Source organism: Formica exsecta, unplaced genomic scaffold (assembly GCF_003651465.1).
Source record: "Formica exsecta isolate Colony F162 unplaced genomic scaffold, ASM365146v1 scaffold26, whole genome shotgun sequence".
Taxonomy (NCBI): Eukaryota; Metazoa; Arthropoda; class Insecta; order Hymenoptera; family Formicidae; genus Formica; species Formica exsecta.
The window spans coordinates 2,242,597-2,268,776 of record NW_021849866.1 but is presented as its reverse complement, the minus strand read 5'-3'; the positions used below and the strand labels follow the sequence as shown (position 1 = coordinate 2,268,776).

Sequence of the window (26,180 nt, the reverse complement as noted above, 5' to 3'; positions counted from 1 at the left end):
AGCAGGAAGTGCCTGGCGAAGTGCCTCACGGATATGAGTTAGAGAGACTCTAGTACGCTGCCGCATCGAGGGGCGGAAGTGGCGGCGGTGATGATGACGGCGGCTGTGATGCACGGCAGAGATGCTGTGGTGGCACTCACGCGGTGAATGTCTGAGTGACTGATTAGACACGTCGATTCGAAGATGAGGAAAAAAAAGGTGCTTCCCGCCGAAAATTAATATTCGACTTTAAGCTGAAGATACGGTAAAAAGAAAATAGGTACATTCGCATATCGTGCCAAGCAATTTTTACTTTGACGTGTCATTATTCGTTGTCGATCTTCGCGGCGATTCGTCATCACGAGAAAATATCCATCGACGCGTATCAAGCTATTCATTTAGGCGCCCTTGGAAAAGTCTGTAGTCGCGCCAGGTACTTTCCTCCGAGATAAATGAAAGAGCACGACGACCCGCAACGGCACAATGGCAACAGAAATTGAATAAAATTCTAACATAATACAACATAAAATTGCAAGATGAATCGACGTTTTACGGCATTTGGCTGTCTTTGTAGATGTGTATGTGCTTCGCGAAATACGCTCGTCTTCTAGAAGAAGAAACACGGAGAAGTTTGAATATAAAGGACGCGCTCTGCTATATCCCGTTGACTTTTATCTATTTTCATTTCATACGTACGGATTGCATGTGTGTCTTTTATAACGTGTCGGCGATTTGACTTCGCGATATTACTGGCAATGCTTTGCGCGATACCGCGCATAACATGCAACCGTTATCTGCGATTATCCTGTGCGATCTCGCGCACGCCCTCACGGTTAATCCTGCGATGCGAAACGCGCTAGTACCGGCCACGCTTTTTACCTTTCGCAATAAGCCAGCCCGTCTGCGCGGTATCTACTTTAACTACTTTAACGTAGAAAAATAAATCAAGAAGACGAGATAAATGGGTGTCGCGCTGGCCGAGGGAAGTAATAAAAATTACTCGTACGGATGATACGGATGAAGAAAAAAGAGATGCAGATTCTCACGCGCGACTATGGCGGACTCGATTAAAACTTTTTTCGCGAGAAGAGAGAGTATTCACAATGTCGAATAAAAACAGAGTGTTTCCGTATATATATCTTCGACGGTATAGTCATCGGATACAGTGTGCAGTCTCGGAGCAGTTCGAAATAATTAAAATAATTCGCCCTTTCGTCGATGATGATTTTTCTCGATTCGTTCTTCCGTGCAAGTGCGCGATTTTCACCCTTTGTTCTCTCGTTAAACGCGTCATTATTATAATAGCTATAATTTCTCTTCGTAATAGCTGAAAATTTCGTGCGCCTCTGAAATAGAAATCTCATGGATTGGCATACGACTGTCAGAATGAAACTATCGGACACTTAAATGAGTTCGCGTAGACGGGGAAGGAGGATATAATAGTATTGACTGGAATGGGAAATAATTATTGCGTTTAAGGCATTGCTATTACCTCGTTGCACATCGCATAATAACTGTAACTTTCAATATCAAAAATTAATTTCCTTGGTTAGAATGTGCTTTTATTCCGATTTTCAGATGGGAAATATATTAATAAAGGAGGGGAAAAAAGAGAAAAACATAACAATAGTAAAATAAAAAATAATAATAATTAAAATTATTATAAACTTCGTTCGGAGACGTAGATTCATTACGATGTCTGTGCAAATTAATTTTCCTTTAATTTTCCGCAATGCGTTACTCATATACATCCCAAAATCTTTGCCTCGAGATAAAATTACCGGAAAATGGATTCAAGAAGAAGATAACACCGTTGCCTCCATTGTTAATTATATTTGTCCTCGCGGGAGCTACGCAAGCAACGTTCGTTTATTACGCAATCTAATTATTGAGAGACTTGGGAGACTTGATATGATCTCTGTAACAAAAGTGGACAGATGTTAAACAGCCGGGGAAAGAAACGAGAAAAAAATAAAAAGAAAAATATTATTCGCCGGTAGATCACCGTGCATCATCAAGTGACCGCTTTCTCGCGTAACGCGAAATCCCATTAGCCGTCCGGTCTGATCCCCAACGTGGGCGCGTTCTGTGGCGTTGACTCTCGCATTTACATATGCGGTGCAGGAAGCGTGACGCGCGAAAGACGTCCAGCGATACGGACGTGCAGTGAATTACAACGAAACCTAAAACGGGAAGACCGCACGATAAACTAATTAGCCGGAGAAATTAGCGAGTATTCTCTCTCTCTCCACCAACTTGTTTGGTGAGCCGCCATGAGAGGTTTCTAAAAGGTTAAAAGCTTTAGAAACAAGCCGTGATAGCAAGGGGACGTCTATTCATAAATATGAGGTAGTGGAAAAAAAATGCCTATTGTTACAATGCAATAAGATGATTGGTGTGTTAATTGAGATATATAATTAGAAATAGTTGATTAAATACAGCAATATTTTTCATATCGGAATTAATAAGTTGATAAAATTAATAAAAAGTTTTTAACATATTTTGATTATACAAAAATTGTAAACATAAAGAATGTGTTATATAATTTTATTTTATCTAAAATTAATTGTGAGCACGAAAGAAAGATGAGACATTCTTCGAACTATTTTGATTAATTATTATTTCTTATACATAATGTGAATACATTTTATATAAAATTATTACAAAATTTAAAAAATGTTATTCTTTTAGTAAAATGCAGATAAACCTGGAAAAATTTTTTTTACATATTTTCTGTCATTATTCTTTTTATCTTGGCTCCCTTTATTTTCAATTTACATTTTTAATTTATAACTTTGATAATCCGCTATCTATAAAATTTGTACGCGATAATTACATGAGATTATCGCGAGAAGATATGCTTGTCGCATTGTCACAGCATAATCGTTCGCATGTGCGAATGGCTGAGTGTAATGATTGTATCAATGATTTCACACTGTTAAATGCAAACATCGGCGGCTCACGTGGGTGACAACTGTCTGGCGTTGCCGCGCGACTTTGACGCAGTCGTTTGCGGTCCGGATTTCAGTTTATCGTCACTGGCGGGTTATCGGATATGTATAATACACGACAGATTGTACTGTCGCTTAAACGTCACAGTAAATTCGAATGCGTGTATCCGCAACGTGTAAACACACATAACATTGATTCATCAAATCATGTGTCAACAGACTGTGTGTATAAGATCTTAACATTTCTTTCAGTCGCAAATTTTTCGATCAAGCGGTCTTCTTCTAACTAAAAATGCACAAACGTATACTTATGCCACATTTTTTAATATTTTTTATTACTAAATGACTCAAAGTCTATAAAAAGCAGGAAACTATTATAATAGACATTTAGAGAAATCAAGTTATCGTAAAATTGAGATTCTACCTCTAAAATTTTAAGTGTCAGAATATATTTTCAATTTTTGATAAGAAAAACTCGCATAAAAAAAAAAGAGATATTAATAGTTCAATTATCTTGCTTACTTTCAATAATTCTTTTTACGGTTGCAATTGTGTGACGCAGAAACGCATATCTATATTCTCAATTGGATTTGAATTTCTGTGTTTTGATATACGATGAAGCTGAACTGGAAACGGGTATCACTGGCGCGGTTGCATTTATTCGTTCAGTGGGTGTCGGACTTCAAGTTCCAATTACAAAGTCATTATTATTCAAGATGCGGCAGCTCTGCGGGGTTGTATTATGCCCGTACACGGCCCATTGTGGCGTTTGTTACACGAGGCGCGAGCGAATTGTGGAAAACCTATTACAGTCTCGATTCAATGGTATATGTATGTACTTAATGGCGGTAGTGAACCAAGAGTTCTCAAACTGTAGCAGATACCAACAACATTTGCAATTAGTGGTGGAGTCATTTACCTATTATGTGATTTTAATATGCTATAATGTTTGCGGCACTTGCAATAAGTAATTCCAATTGAGAACATTGGTTGAAAAGGATGGAGCGACTATATGAACAAATTACATAAATAAAAATGTGAAATCTTTTCAAAAGTAAATGATAAAAATTTTCCCATTTTTAAGCAAGCTCTTCCTTTCAGCTCAAAGTATACAAATTACGTGCAACTTTCATGTAATTGGCAAGAGAGAAAAACTTTTAATTTATCCTTATAAAAGTTTCGCACTTTCATTTGCTACTGGTGCGTATTTGCTTCATTTTCCTTTTCATTATCTCGAGTTTTCTATAAATTTTTATAAAAAAATTTGAAGTCAGATAAGTAAATCTTTCATCAAGAGTACTTCTACCGTATCCATTTTCGATTAACGCTAACGAACGCAATTAACCAGCTTGTGCGCCAATTCGAAAGCAGTCGACAGTCAATCGCACACGACACTCGCAATGTATTCGCAATAAGTTTGTCAACCGAAGAGGAACGGAGAGTGTGTGTTGGACGCGTCAGTCCATATAATCCGGATAATCTAAATTTACGGGAGTTAACGCGACGAATACGGCGATGTGCACGCGAAACTCCATTCAATTATGTCACATGTATGTCCCGTGAAGAAATTACGTCCACTAAAGTTATTCCACCAAAAAATTGAGATCATCGTGCTTTTCTTTTTTACTTGTGATTCGTCACGAAAAACGCTTTCTTGTCAACAAGCGTGAATACTCGAGTTAATTATAAACGCATAAATAATTTCTCTAGACGCATGTAATGTAATTAAGTAGAATTCTCGCGCTTGTTAATAATCCGTCCCATACATTATATACTTGTTCAAAGATAATGATTCAACGATCGACGATCTATAATCATCGCATCGTTTTCGCAAAAAAGACTCAATTTACACCGGTTGCAGCAAAACTCGGATCGATGATGCGTTAATCCTTCATTCTCACGTGAATCGAATTTATTTGCATACTTTTCGTCCGCATGCGTATCGTTAAAATATTATGCATTTGACGTGATCGAAGTGATCGATAATTATACGAAACGGAACGAGCAATGCATTAAAAGTTCATTCGATGGATTGACATGCAACGTACTCGTCGATGGATTGATGACAATCTTCGATCGACAGCCGTACTTGTAATCACAAAATGTACGAGTATATCAAACGAGAATCTGTTGATCCGCTAATCTGTCGACCTCGCTCGTGCGAGTAATTAAAGAATTTTGCGCCGTAACGAGAGCCGCTTCAATCGACTCTGCTTGAACTAATTAACTTTCGTCGATAAAAATTATCAAGCACGTCAAAAATCGATTGGACGATCGTGCGATTGGAAAATGGATATCATTATTTCGCTGTGTTTTCATGTATATCAGAAAGTTCCATTATCGTTTGCCAATTTACAAAACAAAGTGTATAATTTATTACAATGATCGACTCGAAATTTACATGTTTTTATGTTGTATATGTAGTATTAAAAAATAGATGCATTATTTTATGTAAGATTTTCATATAATAAATATTAAAAAAAGAGATTCTCTATATCACATTAAAATAGCAAAGTTAATCAAATTATCATTTGCGATTCTATATTTGTATATTTAAAAGATATTATCTGTCTTGAATATTGCATATTGCATAGATGATGAATGGAACTGGCGTTTTCAAATGCGACGAATATATTTACAGTTATCGCTTTTGTCGAAAACATCAATTACATCCAATAAAAAAAGCCCCCTTTCCTTTCATCTAATTATTTATCATGTCAACAACAAACTTGGCGCGTTTGCATTCTGAACGCATCTTATAACGTTCGAACAAATTCGCGAATTATTCCGTGCGGGCGTGGCACATTCGTAAATTTTCATATAACTGAATTTCATGCTAATCTCGCTTCAGCGGCAGGTGGCGTTTTTACGCAAAAATCATTAAACGCGCAACACATTTTGCATAAATTCGCGCGATATATGTCTAGAAAATAAAAATAATATCTTCAGAAAAACTCAGTTATATTAACATTTTGGGAATTTGCAAAATTTTATATAAGGATTCAAATAATTACATACCTCGTTCGTAACAGTGACGAAGTTTTAATCGCAAATTAAATTATTCCATTATAAATATTTAAAAAGCGCAACATTTTCTTGTAAATCTAAGGAGCATAAAATGAAATATATAGAAAAATATGTAATGTTGCATGTAATTGTATGTAAAGACATAAATATAATTTTTTTTATGTCGTTCTTTAAATGATTAATCTTTTTATATATAATTTTGATCAAGCTTATAAAAATATTTAAAATAACATATATTAAAATAACAAAAAAATAAAATATTATTTTACTTCGTTCCAATTATATAAATTCTTCAACTACATTTAAAATTTACTCATAGCCGAGATTGAAAATGAGGAAGTAAAATTTTAGCAGAAATCAATTGAAACCAGCGAATGCTATTATGCTCGTATAAAATATTCAATGCGCAATAAAAATCGCACGATAAAAATTTTCATCCTGCGAATAAAGGTGCAAATACGAGAGATTTAACGAGTACATATAATTCACGTTCAACTGCAGACAAGTGAAATGCAAAAAGGGGGTTATTATGCTCTTTTTTTTTTGCTTGAGTAATCGGGTTCTGATAAAACGCACACGTGCATCTAAGAGCTCATCTAGTGCCACACAAAATGTATAGAAAATTGTATGCACGCTATACCGCGAAAAGCAGCGATTCTCAATCAGAAGCTCGCAAAGTGCGTTAAAATGTAAAAAATTTTATAAATATTTTTCTAATTTTCGATTCATATATATCTTACAAGTAAGCAATATAAATATCTTATCTCTTTAATAGAATAAGTATATAATTTTATGCGTTACATGATTTAATGTATATATATATATATATGTATATGTATACCTGAAATATATTTTGATTTGTATGCATTTTATATATTTAAATATTTTCTGTATTACACGACATATAAAATTTATAAATAGAATTATGTCTTGAATTTTATCGCAAATTATAGATCTTATAGTAGCCTTTAGGCGGTAAAATGGTTTATATATTACATCTCCGAAATCGCGAGCGCGCGCAACAAAGATGTCAGCGCATTAATTACGCTCGCATTAATGTAAAACACGCGTGTTGCATGGTTTTGGTCATTTCGAGTTGCGCCCGTTGAAATACGTTTGTTTAACGAGTCGGCAATGCCGTAAATTTCCGATTGCCCTGCATAGCCGCGCGATGCATTTGAAACAGAATATATGAGATTGCCATATAATATCTTTATGACTCATTCAGTAATTAGATTGCAATTCCGCAATTTTTTTTTAAATAATTCTTGAAAAGGACAAATAAATTTCCAATGTATATAGTACTATATATTTCATATTCTCTATCTCATTATGCAATTTCATTAACACGATATATTATATATGCATATCGCTTGATTATTATAATTAATTTCCTTGTTAATATTTTAATTCGTTTGTGGTATTAATTATCATTGAGAGGAAACGTGCGTAAGTCTTTTGACGCAATAAAATTTTAAACATATCAGCGAAATTAATTGCGGTTTCGTTATTTAACGTTATCCGCTTTAAATGCAGCTGGTAAAGCCGCATTTCACATAGCATCGAAAAAAAGAATTCCGTCCTTGAAATTTACAATAAAAGACACAAAATAATCACCGAGCACGTTGGTGGCTCATTACGGAAAAATATCTGCACGCACGTGCCCTGCTACTCGAGAGCAGTTTCCTTCGGAAATACCTACAGTTGGGTGAAATCGTACCATCGTTGAAAAGACGGGTGGAAGTTGGATGGGTCGAGCTTCGATGCGGAATTGAATTATGTTTCGGTAAAGCCAGTATAACAAAAGAAAGATAATAATAGTCGGCGGTAATGTGGTACATCAAGCGTAACTGGTCTAGCTTCCTATAAATTATAGGCCTATTTTATCGCAATCTCTCTTCCATTTTTTTTTTTATTTACGCTTTTTATTGCTAAGCTATACATGGGTTTGACGAAAATTCTCTATCTCGATACATATGTCAAATGATAATTTTTCAAAAATCCTTTTCAATAGTATTTAATTACCTGACTTATTCGGCAAAAACTAATTGTAAGAAAATAAATATGAAATTACGTTAATATGAAAAATGTAAGCAGATATAATAGCATAATAAATATAACAAAAAATATAAAAAATCGAGTTTTCTTTACGTTTTACATTCTCTGAAACACAGTATTTATATTTGGTTATTAATTCAATGTTTTATGTAAAATTTATGCAAATCTTCAAATAATTACATAAGCGTCTAAACAATTAAATTGAAAAAATACAAAAGTATTAACAAACAATAGTCTTCCCAATAAAACCAAATATCATGCTATTGATAACTATAATTGATCGTCATTTTCTCAGCCACGGAGTTAAATGAAAGCCGCGAATACCCGGTAGGATTTTCTTGTGGTCGACTGTAATTCGAGTTCGATCACTTACGAGGTCACCAGAGTATACCCTGCGCCTTTCAAGCGGCCTGCACGTTCTGCCTTTCATCTTTGCGAATCTTTCTCCCACTGGATATTACGCTTTTTCGTGGACCCGAGCAGAAAACGCGGCGCCGTTGGCGATATCGAGCTATTTCTATACGTTGTCAGACGACCACGTAAGGCGGAAAAATTCTAGCGAAAAACACACCAGAGCTATGCCAGACAATAAAGCTGACAATGTGCCTCGTGTATGATTTATGCATCTATTAAATCATCTGTTTTTCCAGAATAAACTACAATTTTTGATTTCTTTTGCGATGTAATTGCACGTGTTCATCGCTAATAAATTCACAAATATATAATAAAATAATTTTGTTAAAATAAGTAAGACTCACATTATATTATAATTGAAATCTTATATAACTCGAATATCTTATAAATTTTTTAGCTAATCTTTTTTTAGTTTTTTTTCGTAATTTCTGTGACTTTAATACGAAAAAGGAACAGTAAAAGAAGAAATAAAATATAAAATAAAACTTGCTTTCGAATCCATGAAATAAAAAATGCGGTTTATTATTGAATCAAATTGATAGGTGGATTGCGGTGATTTTACACGAATGTAATAACAATCGTGAATTAAAATTTACTTCGGATTTTCCAGTCAGGAGTATCGTTTTAATTTTAATTTCCTGCAAGCACGCGTGCGAGAAGATTAAATCGTCAACAAAGGGATATTCCATGCGTGAAAGAGTTAATGCACTGTGATAAATAAAGGCCGGGTATATATGTATCATAGCAATCCCCCTGGGGGATAAGTGATCGACGTATGTATAGAGATTATCTTGTCGCGTGGATCAGTTATGGCATTTCTGACGGACTTACCATTGATCACGTGTACGTTGACACTCGCTCTCTCCGCCACGGTAGGAACGCAACTGTAGTTTCCGGAATCACCGGGTTTCAAATACGTGATCCTCAATCTGCAACACAAAATGTAATAATTCATCGTTAAATTGTACGTCATGTAAATCGCATTGTGCGTATTTGCAATTGTAATGTGTGCGTTAAATATTTAAGACAATCATGGTAAATGCGATATAAAGATATTGCAAAACTTGGAATTTTTTCCGAACTACGATAAACATCGCGCTATTTCAATTAAATACAAATGTTGTTTTCAAAGGAAAAAATATTTAAACAGTGGCTACTTGCATTCTATGATGCATCATTTTCGTACACGTTGTAAATTAATTCTGTGTATTTTTTAGTAATAAATATCGGACATCTAGATAAAATAACTTTATTTTTAATTTCATTTTTTTATGAAGTTTATTTATATAATGCATGTGGACTTATTTAAAAAATGTGATTTAAAATAAAGAAAAAAATAATTTATATCAAGGAAAAGCGTATAATAAAGAGACGAGTGATGTATATGAAGCCAGAAAATTACTACTTGGTCGTTAAAGATGCTAAATATGAAAGCAACTCTTTGAGACTTGCTCTGTGAGGAGTTTTCACCTTCCTCTCGCATACATTACTGAAAAAAAATCTTTCTCATGAAGATTCATGAAAATATAAAAATATGATTATTAAAAAATTAAAAACATAAAGTGTGATAAATAAAATTAATGCAGATATAAATATTTCGATGCACGAGTTCGATATAATATATAATTTAATATATCATTCCGCTATTCACATAATTAAATGCAGACTGCCAGGAAAACTTTCATGCATAACGTTCTAAATTATTATACTTTTTATTTTATAATTAGCATATATCATGAAAAAATTTCATACTTTTGTGGAATTTTCAAAGGCATTCATAATTTACAACGAGATCGTTATCGCGCCGTGTATGTGTTCCGCAAAATCGTTCTCATGCCGTACACGTTAATGGGATATAGTTTCGTCAGGACAGTATAAAGTACAGGATCATATAAAATAACTAATGATGCAACTAACAATAAAGTATCGTTATTTCAGTGATAATTATCCAACGACGTTACTAACGGCAGCGATCCAATTACCCGTCTCTGCGTAATGCATCGTGCATACTTTTGTCGAAGGTATCTATGAAATGCAAATTGGATCGTGTTACGCAATCTAATATGATTTGAAGGTATTCCTATTGTAGTTGGCGATCATACACAAATAATGAAGATATGCAATAATAAATACATACAAAAATTGAGTATCCCAAAAATAAAATTACGAAGTATATTGACTTAAATAGAATAAAATTTGAAAATATCTTCATGCAAAAAAAATTATGAGACATGACCGTCAGCAGCTTTTAACGCGATAAGTAAATATATATATATATATATATTAAATATTATGAAATATTGTGTTATAAAATAGTTATTATTAATTTAATGATTATGATAGAATCATTACAAGATTAAGATTTTTAATTTTATCATCGAAATATCTTATGATATTTTGCTTGTCGCAAACGTCTAAATATTGATCATTTTTTACAGCCGTATTACATAATAGTGATCCCTTTTTCTCGTTCGGAGTTTACATCGCGTCCGACCAAACTTCGACCAACTCGTTCGACTGTAATAATCGGGGAACAGGAAGCGAAGTGTTTCTTTTTTTCCTCTTCGTTTTCCATTCTATTTGCTCGACACTCGTTACCGTTATGAACTGCAGTAAATCGATTTGATCAGACCAATAGATATAGAAATCGGAACATGGGCTTGAATTCTCGGGGCGTATCGCGTATCCGAAAGTTTTTGCAGGTGCGGTAAAAGCACAAGTCCTCAAATATGGGCATTAAATTGGTTTCAAACGCGATACAGAGAAAAATTTCCGATTTGACATGAAAACACGTTAATAAATCTAGAGAGATAAAGTTGATCGCGTAAAAGTTAATCAGTCGGTCAATTTAACGGGAAACTAACTGTAAAAATAGTTTGAACATGTTACGAACGATTCGTATCAAAAGGGAATTTTTCCGCGATACTGTTAAACAAATAAAAAAGTTATTTGAAAGTTTTCTGCCATTTTTACGGTTTTGAATTCAATAGTTATTTTTGCCAAACTTTCAATCCAAACATTGCTAAGACGAAAGAAGTGTTGAAAAAATTTACCTTAACGCGTCTTTCTCAGTATCTTTTACTCGAAAAGAGAAAGAGATAAAGGTTTCTCATGAAAAGTTTTAATTAATCTCCAACAGTTTATCGATTAGGAGAGAATATCTACTTCACCCGCGTTTCGATAATTATTTCCACTAGTATGTCTCTCTCTCTCTCTCTCTCTCTCTCTTTAATGTTTGCGTGCCATAATTGTCATTTCTAGATAAGAAGCGCTAAGATAGCGATACATAGTTTTGCCGGCTCTGTATATAGATTGGTGGCCGCACAATAGGGCTTCCATTACACGATGTATAACGTCACGCGAAGAAGTTGCGCTGCTCCCAATAGATTATCGATTACTCATTTACTTCCCGTATTTCAGTAGTTAGCTTCATCGTGTAACGTCGTAATGCATCGCACTCGTGGGACTAATAATAGCCGCTTAAGGTTACGTAACGCTGTCCCGCATATGCGGTTACCGCATTCGCGTGAACCAAATGTTTCGCGAAATAATTATTGCGATGCCGGCGCGACGGGTTATAGCAGACCCGATGGAGTCCCGGGATAATGAAAACGTATAGCGGCGCCGGAGACTAAGCTTCTCGACATCGAACATACCACCTTGGTCCAGGGGCGGAAGGGAAGGTAATCTCGATGTGACGGAATAAAACGATATCCGGTTGCACATTATCGAAAGCTCGGACGATTTATTCGTGCGGGACTCTTGGACTTGAAAATCGACCTCGTAGATTAACTCTCGCGCTTAACTCGAAAATTGAATATCTCGATCTCTTTATAAAGGAGAATAATGTATTATATTTACGTCCTGAATTATACCGTGGCAATATTATTACGGATAATATAATGCTTAGATAAATCTCTCGTATAGTCCAGAATTTTATTCTTTTAAAATTTTCAAGTTTTTTTTTAAATTTGCATAAAAAATAAATTAATTTCAAGAAATTAATTTCAATGTTTACAAGAAGGTTTTTCGCGAGATAATATAATGTTTAGATTACAGACACGTATGATTAGCGCCAGAATGTGTGATCGAAGAAGATTTTCTTAACTATTTTGAAGCTGATTATGTCTATTGTGAATGAATATATGCTCATATGAAAATTTACTGGCAACCTTGTGACATTTCCGTGAGAATATTTCGACTGTGACCGCGTTACTTTCAGACAGTTCTGTCAGATTTACTGAGAGCGGACGTGTGCACGACGGAAGTCGCGGGCCAGGCAGCTGCGCGGCAATTAATTCGCTTCTTGAGCCGCGGCCTCGTAAATTTGTCGTCGCGATGTATAACGCGGGCGTCGTCGTGACAATCGTCAATCACGTCCAAAAACGGACGCGCGACGGACACAACGGCGGCGACGGCGCAATATTTGGCCCGACACGTATAAGTGGCCCGACTAAACAGCCAGCTCGCCCGAAATGCGAGGCATGTCCGATGCGTCTTCACGGTGCGCGGGCCACGTGACAAAGGGCCCTGTTTGTCTCGACGCTGCCTCGAACAATTAGAATAATCAGACGTCACACGCGCGCGGCGCCACGGCGTCCTGATCCCTGAAATTCATCTGATTTCCCATTCGAATAATTTTTATCCCGAATAAAGATGAGGCGAATAAACGAGCGTGTAAAGCACCAGCGATACGCAATTTTAAATATTTATGTCTGCGCTTAATTATCATCAATACATAATTTTATACATTTTCTGGAATATTTGTATCTTATGAATATTTCGAGAAGTATGTTTTGTATGTTGAATGATACTCATACTTAATATTTAGAAATGAAATTATAAAAAAATCGATTTATATATACATATATTTAAATAGATTTGAGATAGTAATATTTGTATCTAAATATCCAAAATAAATTATCATTTTTATATCGTTGAGCGTTAATGATGGAATAAATATTTTGTCACCGTTGTTACCTGTGAATACGTTGACAGTGTGCATATTGTGCGTTTTTAAGGCGGTCCCGTAGAATCGCGGGTATCATGAAATAAATTAATTTGAGCCTAGGATCAGTTTTTCAAAGAGCCAGGACGACGTGTAGGACCGGCGGGACAACCCAGCGCGCCATTATTTCTCATTATTTCCTCTGGACGCGAGGGGGGATAAGCGGAGGGCCATTTATTTATTTCGCTGGCGGCGACTCGAAAAAGATATGGTACACCGTGTGCGATGAAATATTGTACACGCGATGGACGATTCAACGAAGGAACCTTCGAGGGAAAAAAGGGAAAGAACACTTGAACGAAAAGCCGAAGAATATTGGTTGAAACCAATTCCGAATATTTGCCACGTGTAATCAGATCACGGAAAAAAAAATAACTGAATAGGATTTAATACTTTAACACTATAGGTGACATTTTTTAACTGCTCGTTGATCGAATTTACTTCACTGTCGCATGAACTTATTATCACACCAAGTCCTTGAACGAACAATTTTACGAAATTGCGGTGTGCATGTCGTTTGGAGCGACACGCACTCGGTTGTATTGTACATAGGAACCGGTTTTTAAAATGCGCTGTGGGAATGTTGCGACAAAAATTGAAATATTTAAACTGCGTTAAAATGTAAGCGCCGCAAATATATGGCGCGCGTGCAATTTTCATTTTTTATTTAGTCGACGTCCTCTTGTGCCCGACTGGAGCCGGTGTAAAAAATTAAATAGCACTTCGTATAACAATATCACATGCGAGCTTGCACGTTTATGAGAGTTTGCTCCGTGCGGAAATGATGACTCTGGGTGTGCGACAAGCGTGACAAGTTTTTTTTTTTTTATTTTTTATTTTTATTTCGTTCATAGCGCGCAAACGAGAGTTTCGCGTAAACCGAGTTTTTGATATTTAAAGAATAAGTTATTTAAAATATATACACTCGCTTTTTTCTCTCTGTATCTCGCGAGAGAGATTACCGTACACATGAACATTTACATATTATAAAAAAAAAGACTCGATTATCTCATTATACCAGCAAATTATATCTCGCATTAAAACCGGTTAATGGCAATGAATAAGTTATTAAATAAAAAATCCTTTAAATATAATTAAGCGATTTATTTATTCATACCTCGATGTGAGAGCATCACTCCATTCCGTCTCGACGGTTATGCGTGGTTCCGCCTCGATGTCATTTTCTGATCGCGGTGACGTCACTACCGCCTGACTACCCTGAAACCAGGCTACCGTCCCCAGATCGTGAGGACCTTGCGACATTAGACATGTCAATGTCAAAAGGCTTCCGGTCTTCACGTAGATATCTGGCGGACCGATTATTCTGGCTCGCGCTTCTGTAACAGAAAGTGATTTTGCGATAAATATAATGATGCAAGGAAGAACCTCAAGAATACCAATTAAAGAAATGCAAATATTAAAGATACGCTCTAGAGAATTTAAAGAGCTTGGAAACAAGAATACGCATTGAATACGCTACGACGATCACGCTCTCGCGCTTGTATAAATTCATAGCGATTCGAAGAGATTTTACGCCACGAAGAGCGAACGGAAATTTTACAGGACGCGACGAAACACAAACATAAAACAGCGACGTGAGGGAGAAATAAATCGGCGAGAGACAGTTTTAATCGTCGAGCGCTCGTTTACGCGAGTTTACACGTGTTGCGCCGAACTGCTCGATAAAGCCATATCGCGATGTAATAAAAGGTGCGTGATTAAGTTGAAAAAAATTGATGGTGAGCCACCGATAACGGCGTTATTGCTGTTGCAGCGGCGTTCGATTAAAAGCATCGATAATTGATAAAATACGACCGATTACTTACGAGCGATTTTATAATAGTCACGCCTGATGAGAAAATGTTCGTATCCATTTGTGGATATTCATACAAAAACACGGTCTATTTCATACATTTATAATTGCAGAATGAACAATATTTATCCATTTTTTACAACCAAGGCTTTGTAATATTTTAGCGTTCGCGGTACATCTTTTATAAAACATTTTCATATTTTAAATTCGCACAGCATTCGATCATTCGCACCATTCTCTTTATATTTTTTGATAAATAGTAGTTTTTAACGGCAAGCATCCCTTCCCGATTTGCAAGACGCATCGATGCATCATCTGCATAAAGGAGCGCCGTGAAAAACGACGAAGCTGCACCTCGGCGATGTCCGATCGATAAGTCACATATCACGACTGTTCACTTTTCAACCTAGTGGATTCTCCTCGTCATGGTTGCCGGTTCAGATTTTATATCACATCACGATGACCGGGCGCATTCTTGCCGAGCTGTCATCCCGCGAGTCATAGAACCGCGTCTCGATTCTATCACATGAGCGGCAAAATGGATGTGTCGAATTTGAAGAAGATGCGTAGCTCAGCTTTGCCAAGCGATAAAAAGGACATTCAAGGTAAAACGTCGGTTTTACGGGAAACGACCAACTTTCGACACGTTACAACATTACTAACTCTGAAAAGCGTCCCATCCATCGGATTACATCGGATTACACAAAGCTCGATATGAATAATATTATAATACCGATAAATTATATATACAGCCAACGTTATGGTAGAATTAATTAAAGCATAATATCCGTTAATGATTGACGACGAGTTTATTTATAATAATTGCAAATTCAGATGCGTGCGGAAATGCGTTGTCGCATTTGCAGCATTTTAGGATTATGAATTGATTCGAAAATTTAATTAATTTCTTTAATAGTTTAACAATTCTTGACTTGATGTTCATTAAAACCATTTATATCCAGTTTTATTATAAAATTAGAGAGAATTGTATACATTTCATTAAATATTATATTATCAAAAGAGAAAAATATTATATTATTAATTGGTATATAAAGAAAATTGGTATTAAAAAAAATTATATATATATTAATTGATGATTTGTGACACGAATATGAAAAATTTCTCAGCTCTAAATAATCTCGAGCGTTCAGCTTCAAGAAAATTCTCGCAGCTCCATTCGTGTTGCTAGAGTATTATCAGCATCATATCACGCGGATGTCGTTGATGTTTCGAATACGACGTCGGAACTAGGGAGAGCTAAGAAATTTTCACGGCATCTTTTTGATACCGACATAATCAAAAAGAAGCATTGCGTTTCACTACTTACCTCCTGCTTTCTATTTTTAATCATAAAGTAATTCCATTTTTCTAAAATATCACAGTGCATAAAATATTGAAGTTAAATATTTTATCTTGTTATCTGTATCTATTTAGAATCTGACGTATCTAAAATCTATTTCATATATATACAAGAAGTCCTTAAAATTAAGAAATATTTACCCAAAAAGCGTAAAAAATTACAATTAAATACATTAAAAAAAAAAAAATGTTAGATAGATCTTTCTTTTTTCATCAAGAGGATTTGAACAGTTTATCTTAACAAGACTTTAAATTTTACCTTAGAGTCATATAAGTCATGCTTAAAGCGATATCTCTTTGTCGTTCATGTCTTACTGAAAATCTTTTACGAGGTTTAGATGAGATTCAGCCAAAGTTCACTGAGAGATCTCTGTTTGTGATGCAAAAGATGCGCTGACCGTATTCCGACAGGTCGTTTTTTTTCCTTCACTTCGAAAAGGGGCCATCAGTTTTACATTACGCTATATTGGAGATTAGTTTCTTTGTGACCTGCTGGCGTATCTATCTCTCGTTTCCTACTGTCTCCTACATAGTGTTTACGCTGTTCTAGATCGATAGTGTACGATGGTATTTTGTACGGAGTAAGAAACGATTTTGCTTCTTAAAAGTTTGTGTACAACATGCAAATTTGACATTAATTCGTCGTTACTTTGAAATAATGTAAATTGGCATTTGTTTTTTATGAGAAAAGATGATGACTAACAAAAGATAATTTCAACAAAATGTACAACTATTTTTATCACGTATAACGGTTTAAGCCAAGAGGACAAATACAATAAACGCGACAATATTTGTAATGTAAATGTTGCATAATCTATATTATTTTTCGATCCATCTAGCGCGCAAAGTAAGATAATTTTAACGAAACAGAGAAACTCAGAAAATTACGGCTGGTTCAATGTGCATCTAATTGCACTCACGTTACAACTGTCAGATACATAAACACAGTCGGCTGGAGTTAATGGAAGTTCAACGTGGCAAATAATCGATTCCAGTTTGCGGAATATTACGATGATGTAGATTACACGAATAATTCTCAGTTCAGTTGCGTATCAACGTCGGGCGGCATACTTGCCAGGATAATTACTTTGCTCAACTTGTGCTTACGTTTGAAATAGTAACGATATTGAATTAACACACTTGTTAAGTTATGTATACATATATTGGATGATTGCATAAGTTCGTGCCCGATTTTCATAGATGGCATTAAGTTACTGCATGGCGGAGTTCAATCTATTGAAGTTTATATTTAAATCGGGCACGAACTTATGCAATCACCTGATATATATATATATATATATATATATATATATATATAATAAAAATAAATAATTTAATATTGTTACTACGCAAATCTGACATATACATATATAGATAAAGTATGCGTGTATGTGTATAATTTTCACTACATATATTATTTTAAAAGGGAATAACTTTCAGATTTATATTTAAAAATTAGAATTATACATGTTTCTGACATGTTTGGATATTAATATCTTCTCGAATTAAATTGAAACCAATTCGACTTTTGATTAATTTTAATTTATATTATATCTCATGTATATTGGTATCCCTGATAAAAATATTACTTCAAACATATTAATATTGCTCTCTATTCTCTAGGCAGAGACACACAATACTCTGCATCTCTCTGTTTAAGATTACTCATTTCACGATTTCCGTCGTATATGGCTTTGTCTCTGAACTACTCACACTCGTGCTTGCCACTCACTACAGCCAAGGAGAAATTGTGTCGGATACTGAGAGTCAGTACAGTAATAGAGAACAGATTCCAATTTACAGCGCGTAGGAACAAGGAGCCCTTAGGTGCAGCTAATCCGATGTACGGAACGGCGAACACGGATGTATCAGCCGTTTAAGCTGCTTAACGTCAAAGTGACTCGAGATGCCTCCAAGTAGTAAGGTTCAAGTGTGTGTAACTTGTTTTATCGCATAACACATGTTATCCAGGCGGCTGCAAATAATATATTCACTACTCGTTGAATATACATTGTTAGAAGTTTGGTGATAAAACCAAAGATGCTGACGTGACAATATTGTAATATAAGTATTATATTCTAATAATATTTTTTAAATTTGTTAAAATATTGTTTAAAGTTTGCTATACACAAGGAAATTGTGGCGCCAAGAAGTTTATGCCAAATTTGAGAAATTTGTTATAAAATATTGAAGTGTAAAAAATTAACGTCAAGTTTCAAAAACAATAATGCTATTAATGTATTAATATTCTGCATTGTTTTTAAAACACGCTATACATATAATAGATGCGACGGTAATATCACGATACGAGAGAGCTACATATATGAAGAGCTGATCTAGTCGAATACACGGCGTAGCCTCTCGTCGGAAGTTCGTATATCTGATGGTGTGACTTATTACTTCGCGACGATTCGTCCGGTACACTTGTTTTATCTTTCATGGAATTCTCGGTCAATAAATTGGCGAAGTTCCGTCCAGGCGAGTTGAATCACGCGTGGCATGGATTGAGTTCTCAGGTATATCTGTCCCGCTCTGACTCTCGAACTCATCCTGAACTCGGTTAAAGTCGCGCTACCGATAGATAAGTTCCCTCTTAAAGTTGGAAACGTAATAAATCCAGCGTGTCGATCTCTCTGATGTGGGACGCCCCGCTTTTTCAATGGTCCGACATATATGGCAGTCGAAAATCAAGATAAAATTTAGCGATAAATATAATCTTTCTTATATATTTATATAAACATTTAAAATATTCTATGAATTATTATTATATTGTTTAATGAGTTAAAACCATGCATCGATAGTTTCAAGAGAAATTTTTTCTATTACTATTTTTTTTTATAAAAATAATTTTTTTCCGATTTATGCTATAAATAAATTCAATAGTCAATCTTCAATTTTTTAATCAATAATGATTGCTATATATTAGATTTGGAATTTATTCCAGTGCAATCTGATATAAAATAAAATATTAATTAAGAAATAATCTTAATCATATATTTATCTTTTCTTTCCTTTTTTAAATTTTTTCATGATTTTCATTACTTTTTAAGATAATACGCGCCTTTTACCAACACGTCTTCATAGATATAAGAAATTAATTTATAGAGAAGCATAAAAACAACTTTAATAAATTGAACTAATGTAATTTTGAAAAAAAGAAACACATTTTTTTGTTAATCAAAAGATATTTGCTCTTTTACGTTATTAAATGGATACTATTTCCGGAAAAGCGAGACTATTTGCATAAAACAAGTTACAAATATACAGTGACGCAAGAACTACTCTCTCACCATACAAGTATCGCTCATGAAATGTCAATATGAATCTACTAGCTTTTATACATGTGGTTTATTTAATTTTCGCATCAGCAAATTTGAATTACGAGTTAAACATTTCGTCGTACAATGTGCGCCAGTTATTGCTGTTAAAAATACAAACGCGTTTCCGACTGATTTTATATTTTCGACGTACTCAGCAAATATGATTTATCGTCGCTTTATTCGACGTTCGCCCGTTTGCGTCAGCGGTTATCAGCAAAAATCATTATTGAATCCTTAAAAGAGTGATATTAGTCTCATTCGCTATATTATTGCTAGCTCCGCGAGTTTCGCGCAATATCATCTCGCGGGATCGTGGATGGAATTTTTTTTTTCCTCGCGTGAAAGATGTAAGAAATCACAGGAATATTTTAACTTTGGTCAGCGGCTACGATTTATTGCCATATCGACGGCAATAAATTATCTATCGATTCGCGGCGCGATTGCTCCGTTATAGCGATATGTGAAAGGTTCACAGACCGGCAAGCTACCATATATCGCACACATTTCCACGCGAAATAGTAAAATCTGGAATGTTGCCCGGATATCTGGGTTAAAGGTTAAGTCCACTTTCAGTGGACTTCGTGCCGGAAAGATACGCAATATCATTTACTCGACGACAAAATCGCATTCCGAGTCCGGTATGAGACTGCGCTTTAATCGATTTCGTTCCTTTCCGCTGAAGTGCGTCGCATACTTTCCGACAATAGAATGTACACACTCGCGATAAAAGTGAGAAAGGTATGAAATCCAGATTGCGTCTGGATGATCGAGGAGACGGCAACCTTTGTCCGTCGTATTGTTTCGTTGCATTGTCGGTATACTTTTTCCTTTATTGGAAATATTTCATTGGTACATGCAAAAAAGCGATCCCTCTTGTTTTATTTTACATGTGATTGTCTATTTTCTCACTATACATATCATACCATTGTCTGTTTCATCCAAGTAAATGTCGAAATAAAATAAAAAAGAGTATTTAATTGGCTATGATTTCAATGCTAATAAAATGCATGAAGTTCTTCTTCTAGGACGATTATTAAGGTATTATTTAGAACGGCAGAACTTTTTCTAGAATTTACATTTTCGGCATTCGGTGGTCTTTCTTATGTTAAATCTTCGTTTTACGGAGAGCGATGCAGACGCAGCAGTTTCGTCGAGTCGATTTATCGGCCGACTCGGTAGACGCGCGCGTTTGTCTTCAAGATAATAAGCCGCATGGCCATGTTTCTAAGTTCGCGCGGTTACGATTTAACGGCGCGCGGTGAATTTATGCGGAAGTCCGGGGTGGGCGTAATACCGGAACCGCGGGAAGTGAATTATTCGACCTCGGGGAGAGCAGGCGGCCGGCAACTCCCGACGAAGGAATACGAACAATCGTCGCTGATGAAAATCATCCGGGCCGGATCGAGTTCGACAATGGCACGAGAAACTCGGGGAGAATCCCGGGGCGACAACGAAAAACTCGACAACGTTTCTCGCAATTCGCGAGCTAACGCCTCGGGACAGTTTGCTTCTAACTAAAACATAAAACGTTACCGAATCGCAACCGCGAGGAACTTTTGGGAATTTCCGACGATGACGACGCGACCGAAACGCAGGGACAAAAACAACTTCAAGTACGCTTTTAATGCTGTCGCCTCCAAAGGCTGTTCGTCCCCGTTGTAAGTCTAAATAGCTAGCCAGCTCATCCTCGTCTCGTTTCAAGACGAGAGATTATTACGTTGAAAACAAGAGATTCTTCAAACGGAGTATATTGATATGCAGTGGAGTGCTTTGTGGGAGATTTACAGCTTCGTGAATCTTTCATAAGTTCCACTAGATTCTTAGATACGTAGATTTATCGTACCGTCAATTACCAAGTTATAAACGCACGCATTCGTATAGACCATTGGCATTTTACAGCCGCAATTTTTCAGATCATTTTTGTAGACATATAATTCGTTTTTAAGAAATATATATTTTCGCAATTGCATATGATAATAATTTATTTACCGAATCTTCTTTTAAGATAAGGAAAATTTAACGCAATTCTGGCTGCTAGCAAGACTTTAGGACCGCAATTATCATTTATAGATTGGTAATCGATATTATTGCCGCAAACTGTAAATTGAGAGAAATCTTTTTACCTCTTCTTAGAAGAGAGACACGACGATTTTTACACAATTCTTCGGGTATTTACATGGGACGAGTAATAGTTCTTCTCAAACTTCAGCAATTCTTCTTCCGCGGCGTTAATTTATCCACGCTCGTACATCAGCACAGATGGTCTCGTAGTGGTAGTGCGATCGAACGCCCGGACGCGATCGGGGATCGTTCCTCATCCGGCATGCAACGGCGCGCGTGGAACAAAAGATATGTCGACCGACCCTCGCCGACAATATACGGGGTGGCGAATAGCGGCCATTAGAAGCAACGAAACAGTAGGTAAATGCATTCTGGTGTGGGTACGTGTTGTCCGGTATAGAAAGGGCGGTGACACATGCGGCGCACACACCAACACACACATATTCACGCGCGCGCGCATACATCCTTTCTCTCACTCTCCTCATCCCCCCGTGTTTTCCTCTCTTTTCTCTCGTCAACCTTTCATCGCACTCTCCTTCTCTCTCGCTTGAACAGTCGTCCGTGTATTAATTATCTCGTTACGCTGCGCGTACCACGGCTGGTCCTCGTAATTTATGCGATCTATTTGGGTTGTGTTCACACTCATCGTGTTGCCACGCGGCTATAATCCACCCCTACGTCGCGAATTTTTTTCAAGCCTTTTCGAATTTCCTGGCAACGCGCGATCGCATTAAACGATCGATTAATGCCAATCGTGGTGAAATAAATTACCTCTTCCAATTGATTATTGAATAAAAAAATACCCTAAAGTTTCGCTTTAAAATTTGACTCATAATCTCAGTGTTATAATTTAACAAATGTTATATGTTTTCTACCCTCTTTTATTATTCATTTCGTTATTATTCATTTCGATTGTAAAAATTATAGTAGTCGTACTTCAACGATAATTAATAATTAAAAATAATGCTTGTGTTTCATCAGAAACTTTTTGTTTTCAAAGTAACGTTTATAATTGGAAAAAACAAAAAAGAAATTAAGAGTTAAATTATTTTACTGTTATTAAGTTTTCTCAGTCGCTGGTATAATAATTATATCAAAAAAAGTTACAAATTACATTTTTTTGTTAGCAATAACCGTACAATAAAATTAATCCTATTACCTAACAAAAAGAGCATAATTTCTATCTCGCATATATATTTTTAAAAACGAGAGCTATGAAACATCGGATTACCTTAATAACGCGATCGATTCAATTTCAGATAATCCGAGATAGGAATCACTTCAAAAATTCCCCTATACATCCGATATAATTTTAATTACCCTTAACTTTCGTCGTTGCTGTTTCACTGCGAAAGCTTCCTTTCGAGCGACGTTAAATATTCCTTTCGCGCTCATTTAGCGTTAGATCAGCAATTAAACTCGACGTTAAGCACGCACGCCTCGCTCATTTCCAACTTTCGTAGGACCATCTCCCGTTTTTTCCCCCTTTTTTCTCGTCCGCTATCAACTTCCGACTTTCAACTCCGTAAAAGTGTCGAGATTAGTCTCTGCCTCTCGCGTAATCAAAAAGTACCGAATGATTCGTCGGATCGCGGTGGTCGGAGTCAGCCGTTCTCCCTGGTGATGATACGCTATTTAACGTCCCAATTAGACGAGTTTACATTTTTAATTGATCGCTTAAGTTCACTCTCGTTACTCCTAACGTCGCTCCTACCGAAGCAATCAGCTGCACAAACAAACTCCGCTGAATAAAACTGTACGATGGTGCACGGATGAAATTCATCGTTTGAACTTCTTCCTTTTCTCTCTCTCATTCTCCCTTCGCCTTTTTGCATTTATCTTCATCGCCATTTCAGCGATCCTCTTCGTGGCATGCTCGCTGCTAAAAAAGTCCTTTTAAAGGCACTTCATCTCATCACGTGGATTTACTTTTCCCGGGATATAAAACGATTGCCTTCACATTGCAAATTATATTTATCGAGAAAATGTACTAATTATAGCTGATTGAAAAATGGTTTTCTAATTTAAAAAAATATGATATCTTATAATTAAAACTATTAAAAAAGTTAAACTAGAAGAATACTTTATTATCATATATCAAAATATTTAAATTTAAATAATTCATATATCATAAGGATATCATTATCAACTGTGTGATCTTTTCATTCGCTGAATATTCTCCGGTAACATGCAATGTGCTTGTAAAAGGAACCTTTTAAGAGGCATTTGTCTTTCCCTTGGACAGATCTTTTGTCAAAGTACCATTGTACGTTCCTGCCATTAACGGCGATTATGCAATAGCTAAACTTATTACGTTGTCCATTAGTTCTAAGCTTTCGACTTTACTTCTCAGAAAATCGCTGGATACACGCGCAGTAAAGGGTAGGATAGAAAATAGCGGTGTGAAGTAGAGAAGAATGAGAAACCCGATAAAATTACGCTTGGTCACGTTGCCCTACAGAATTACGTGCCGTTCACCGACATGGATGATGAAAAATTGAGTAAAGCGATTGCTCGATCCGTTTGGCAGTCAAAATTCCACTTCAATTTTTAGCCCTACTGCTTGTCAGACAGACCTTTCGGGTGAGATTAAGGTCATGAGATCGACACGCCCGAAAAATATGCCGACGAACTGACGTGTAAAACTTCAATATTTCCAGATGTGTTTCCCCACATTTTGTAAAAATAAAAATAATAGTGAAACTCGCGCGTTATCTCTCTGCGTGACAAATAATCAATATTTCATAAATATGACTTTTTATAAACGAGATGTATTATTATGTAATAATTAATGTTTAAATATGAGAAAAAAATTATAAATTTTATAACAGCCGTTACGATGTAACGTTATATGGCTGTTTTACATGAGAAACAATTTTAACGATATCTATAATGAAGCAATATTTATTATCTATCACCGACAAAAGTGTCGTACTAACGCCAAATGACTTTGCAGAAATCAATTTTCGACTATTTGTCTCTCGTTTAAACCGATAGTTCGTCATCATAAACGGTGTTATTTACTTACGTACCGGACAATATGTTTCTCCAATATCCTGTGTATGGAAAGGATCGGCGAGGAACAAATCGGTTTCATCGTCTGCCATGTTCGTTAAATAAAAAAAAGGAGAAGAAAAAAAAGGATGAGAGAATGAGAGAATGGAGTGCGTCGGGTACTTTTATTCGGAAAATATTTGTTTACACGTAGTGTAATATTTCTCGTTCGCTTACCGTATCGATTGGAACGTTGAACACGAATGTATCAGTTTCGACATATTGTCGCTTACAACGCGGCAGAATATATAAAATATTTTAAATATTTGTAGTAATAAATATTCGTGCGCGACTAGAAAAAAAGATGATATAAATTTTTGTAAAAAAGTAAAAAGAGGAAAGAAAGAGCAAGTATACTACTTGAAATAAAAGGACAAAAAGAAAAATGGAAGAGAAGACAAAGCAAAATAAATAGAGAAAAATAAGAAATATATTTCAATATTAAAAATAAAAAAACCGTAGTTGTCATCAATCGGTAGCTAATTTCTAAAGGAATTTGTAGCAAAAATAACATTAATATTTGTTAACAAACCAACAAGAAATGCGACATTTAAAAGTTCGATATATCCTACGTAGAGAGACAGAGGAAAAAAGAAATATGATAGAGTAAAAAAGAACAAAAACTGTAAAGAACGAGAGAAGTCAGATATCGTAGTTCTAAGGAAAATGCAAGTAGTGCAAATGTTAGTTATACACGGAGTATATGAGGAAAAGAGGAAAGAGAAATAGACCGAGAATGCATGGAGGAGACCGAGAGCTTTTACGATTCGTCAGCTGCAGTCTCCCCGAAGTTGCGACGAAACAAGGCTGACTTTCATGACAGTATTATGTGCCCGGACGCAATATGCGCATCGGGGAGTTTACGGGCGCGGTAACGCCGGCATATCTTAATGCGCGCTGTAAAATGAACTTCCAAACAATTTCCGCCGGGTGCATCTAAGTCACGCCCGTTGCGCTTTTATTCGAACACTCGAGATATTGCGTTCTGGCGTTTATGGGAATACGCGCGACTCGCCCCCGCTCGCGCGCGCAGCAATAAAATTGTTATACCGTGTAGCAGAGTCGCGAACGTATTGAAAAGATTCCAGACGTAGATCTTGCTTAACTTGCTTTATTTTTTTTTATGTTTTCGATTG

At 35.8% G+C, this 26,180-nt stretch overlaps 1 protein-coding gene across 1 annotated transcript in view; it reads right to left on the bottom strand.

Annotated features, from left to right (window-relative positions):
• The window catches only part of LOC115236841 (zwei Ig domain protein zig-8-like), a 308,810-nt gene that overhangs the window by 30,296 nt on the left and 252,334 nt on the right, over window positions 1-26,180 (bottom strand). The window contains exons 4-5 of the mRNA XM_029809537.1: window positions 14,555-14,774; window positions 9,261-9,358 (exon numbers count right to left, since the gene is read on the bottom strand). Coding sequence (XP_029665397.1) covers window positions 9,261-9,358; window positions 14,555-14,774 — 318 coding nt within the window. The remainder of the gene's footprint in view (window positions 1-9,260; window positions 9,359-14,554; window positions 14,775-26,180) is intronic.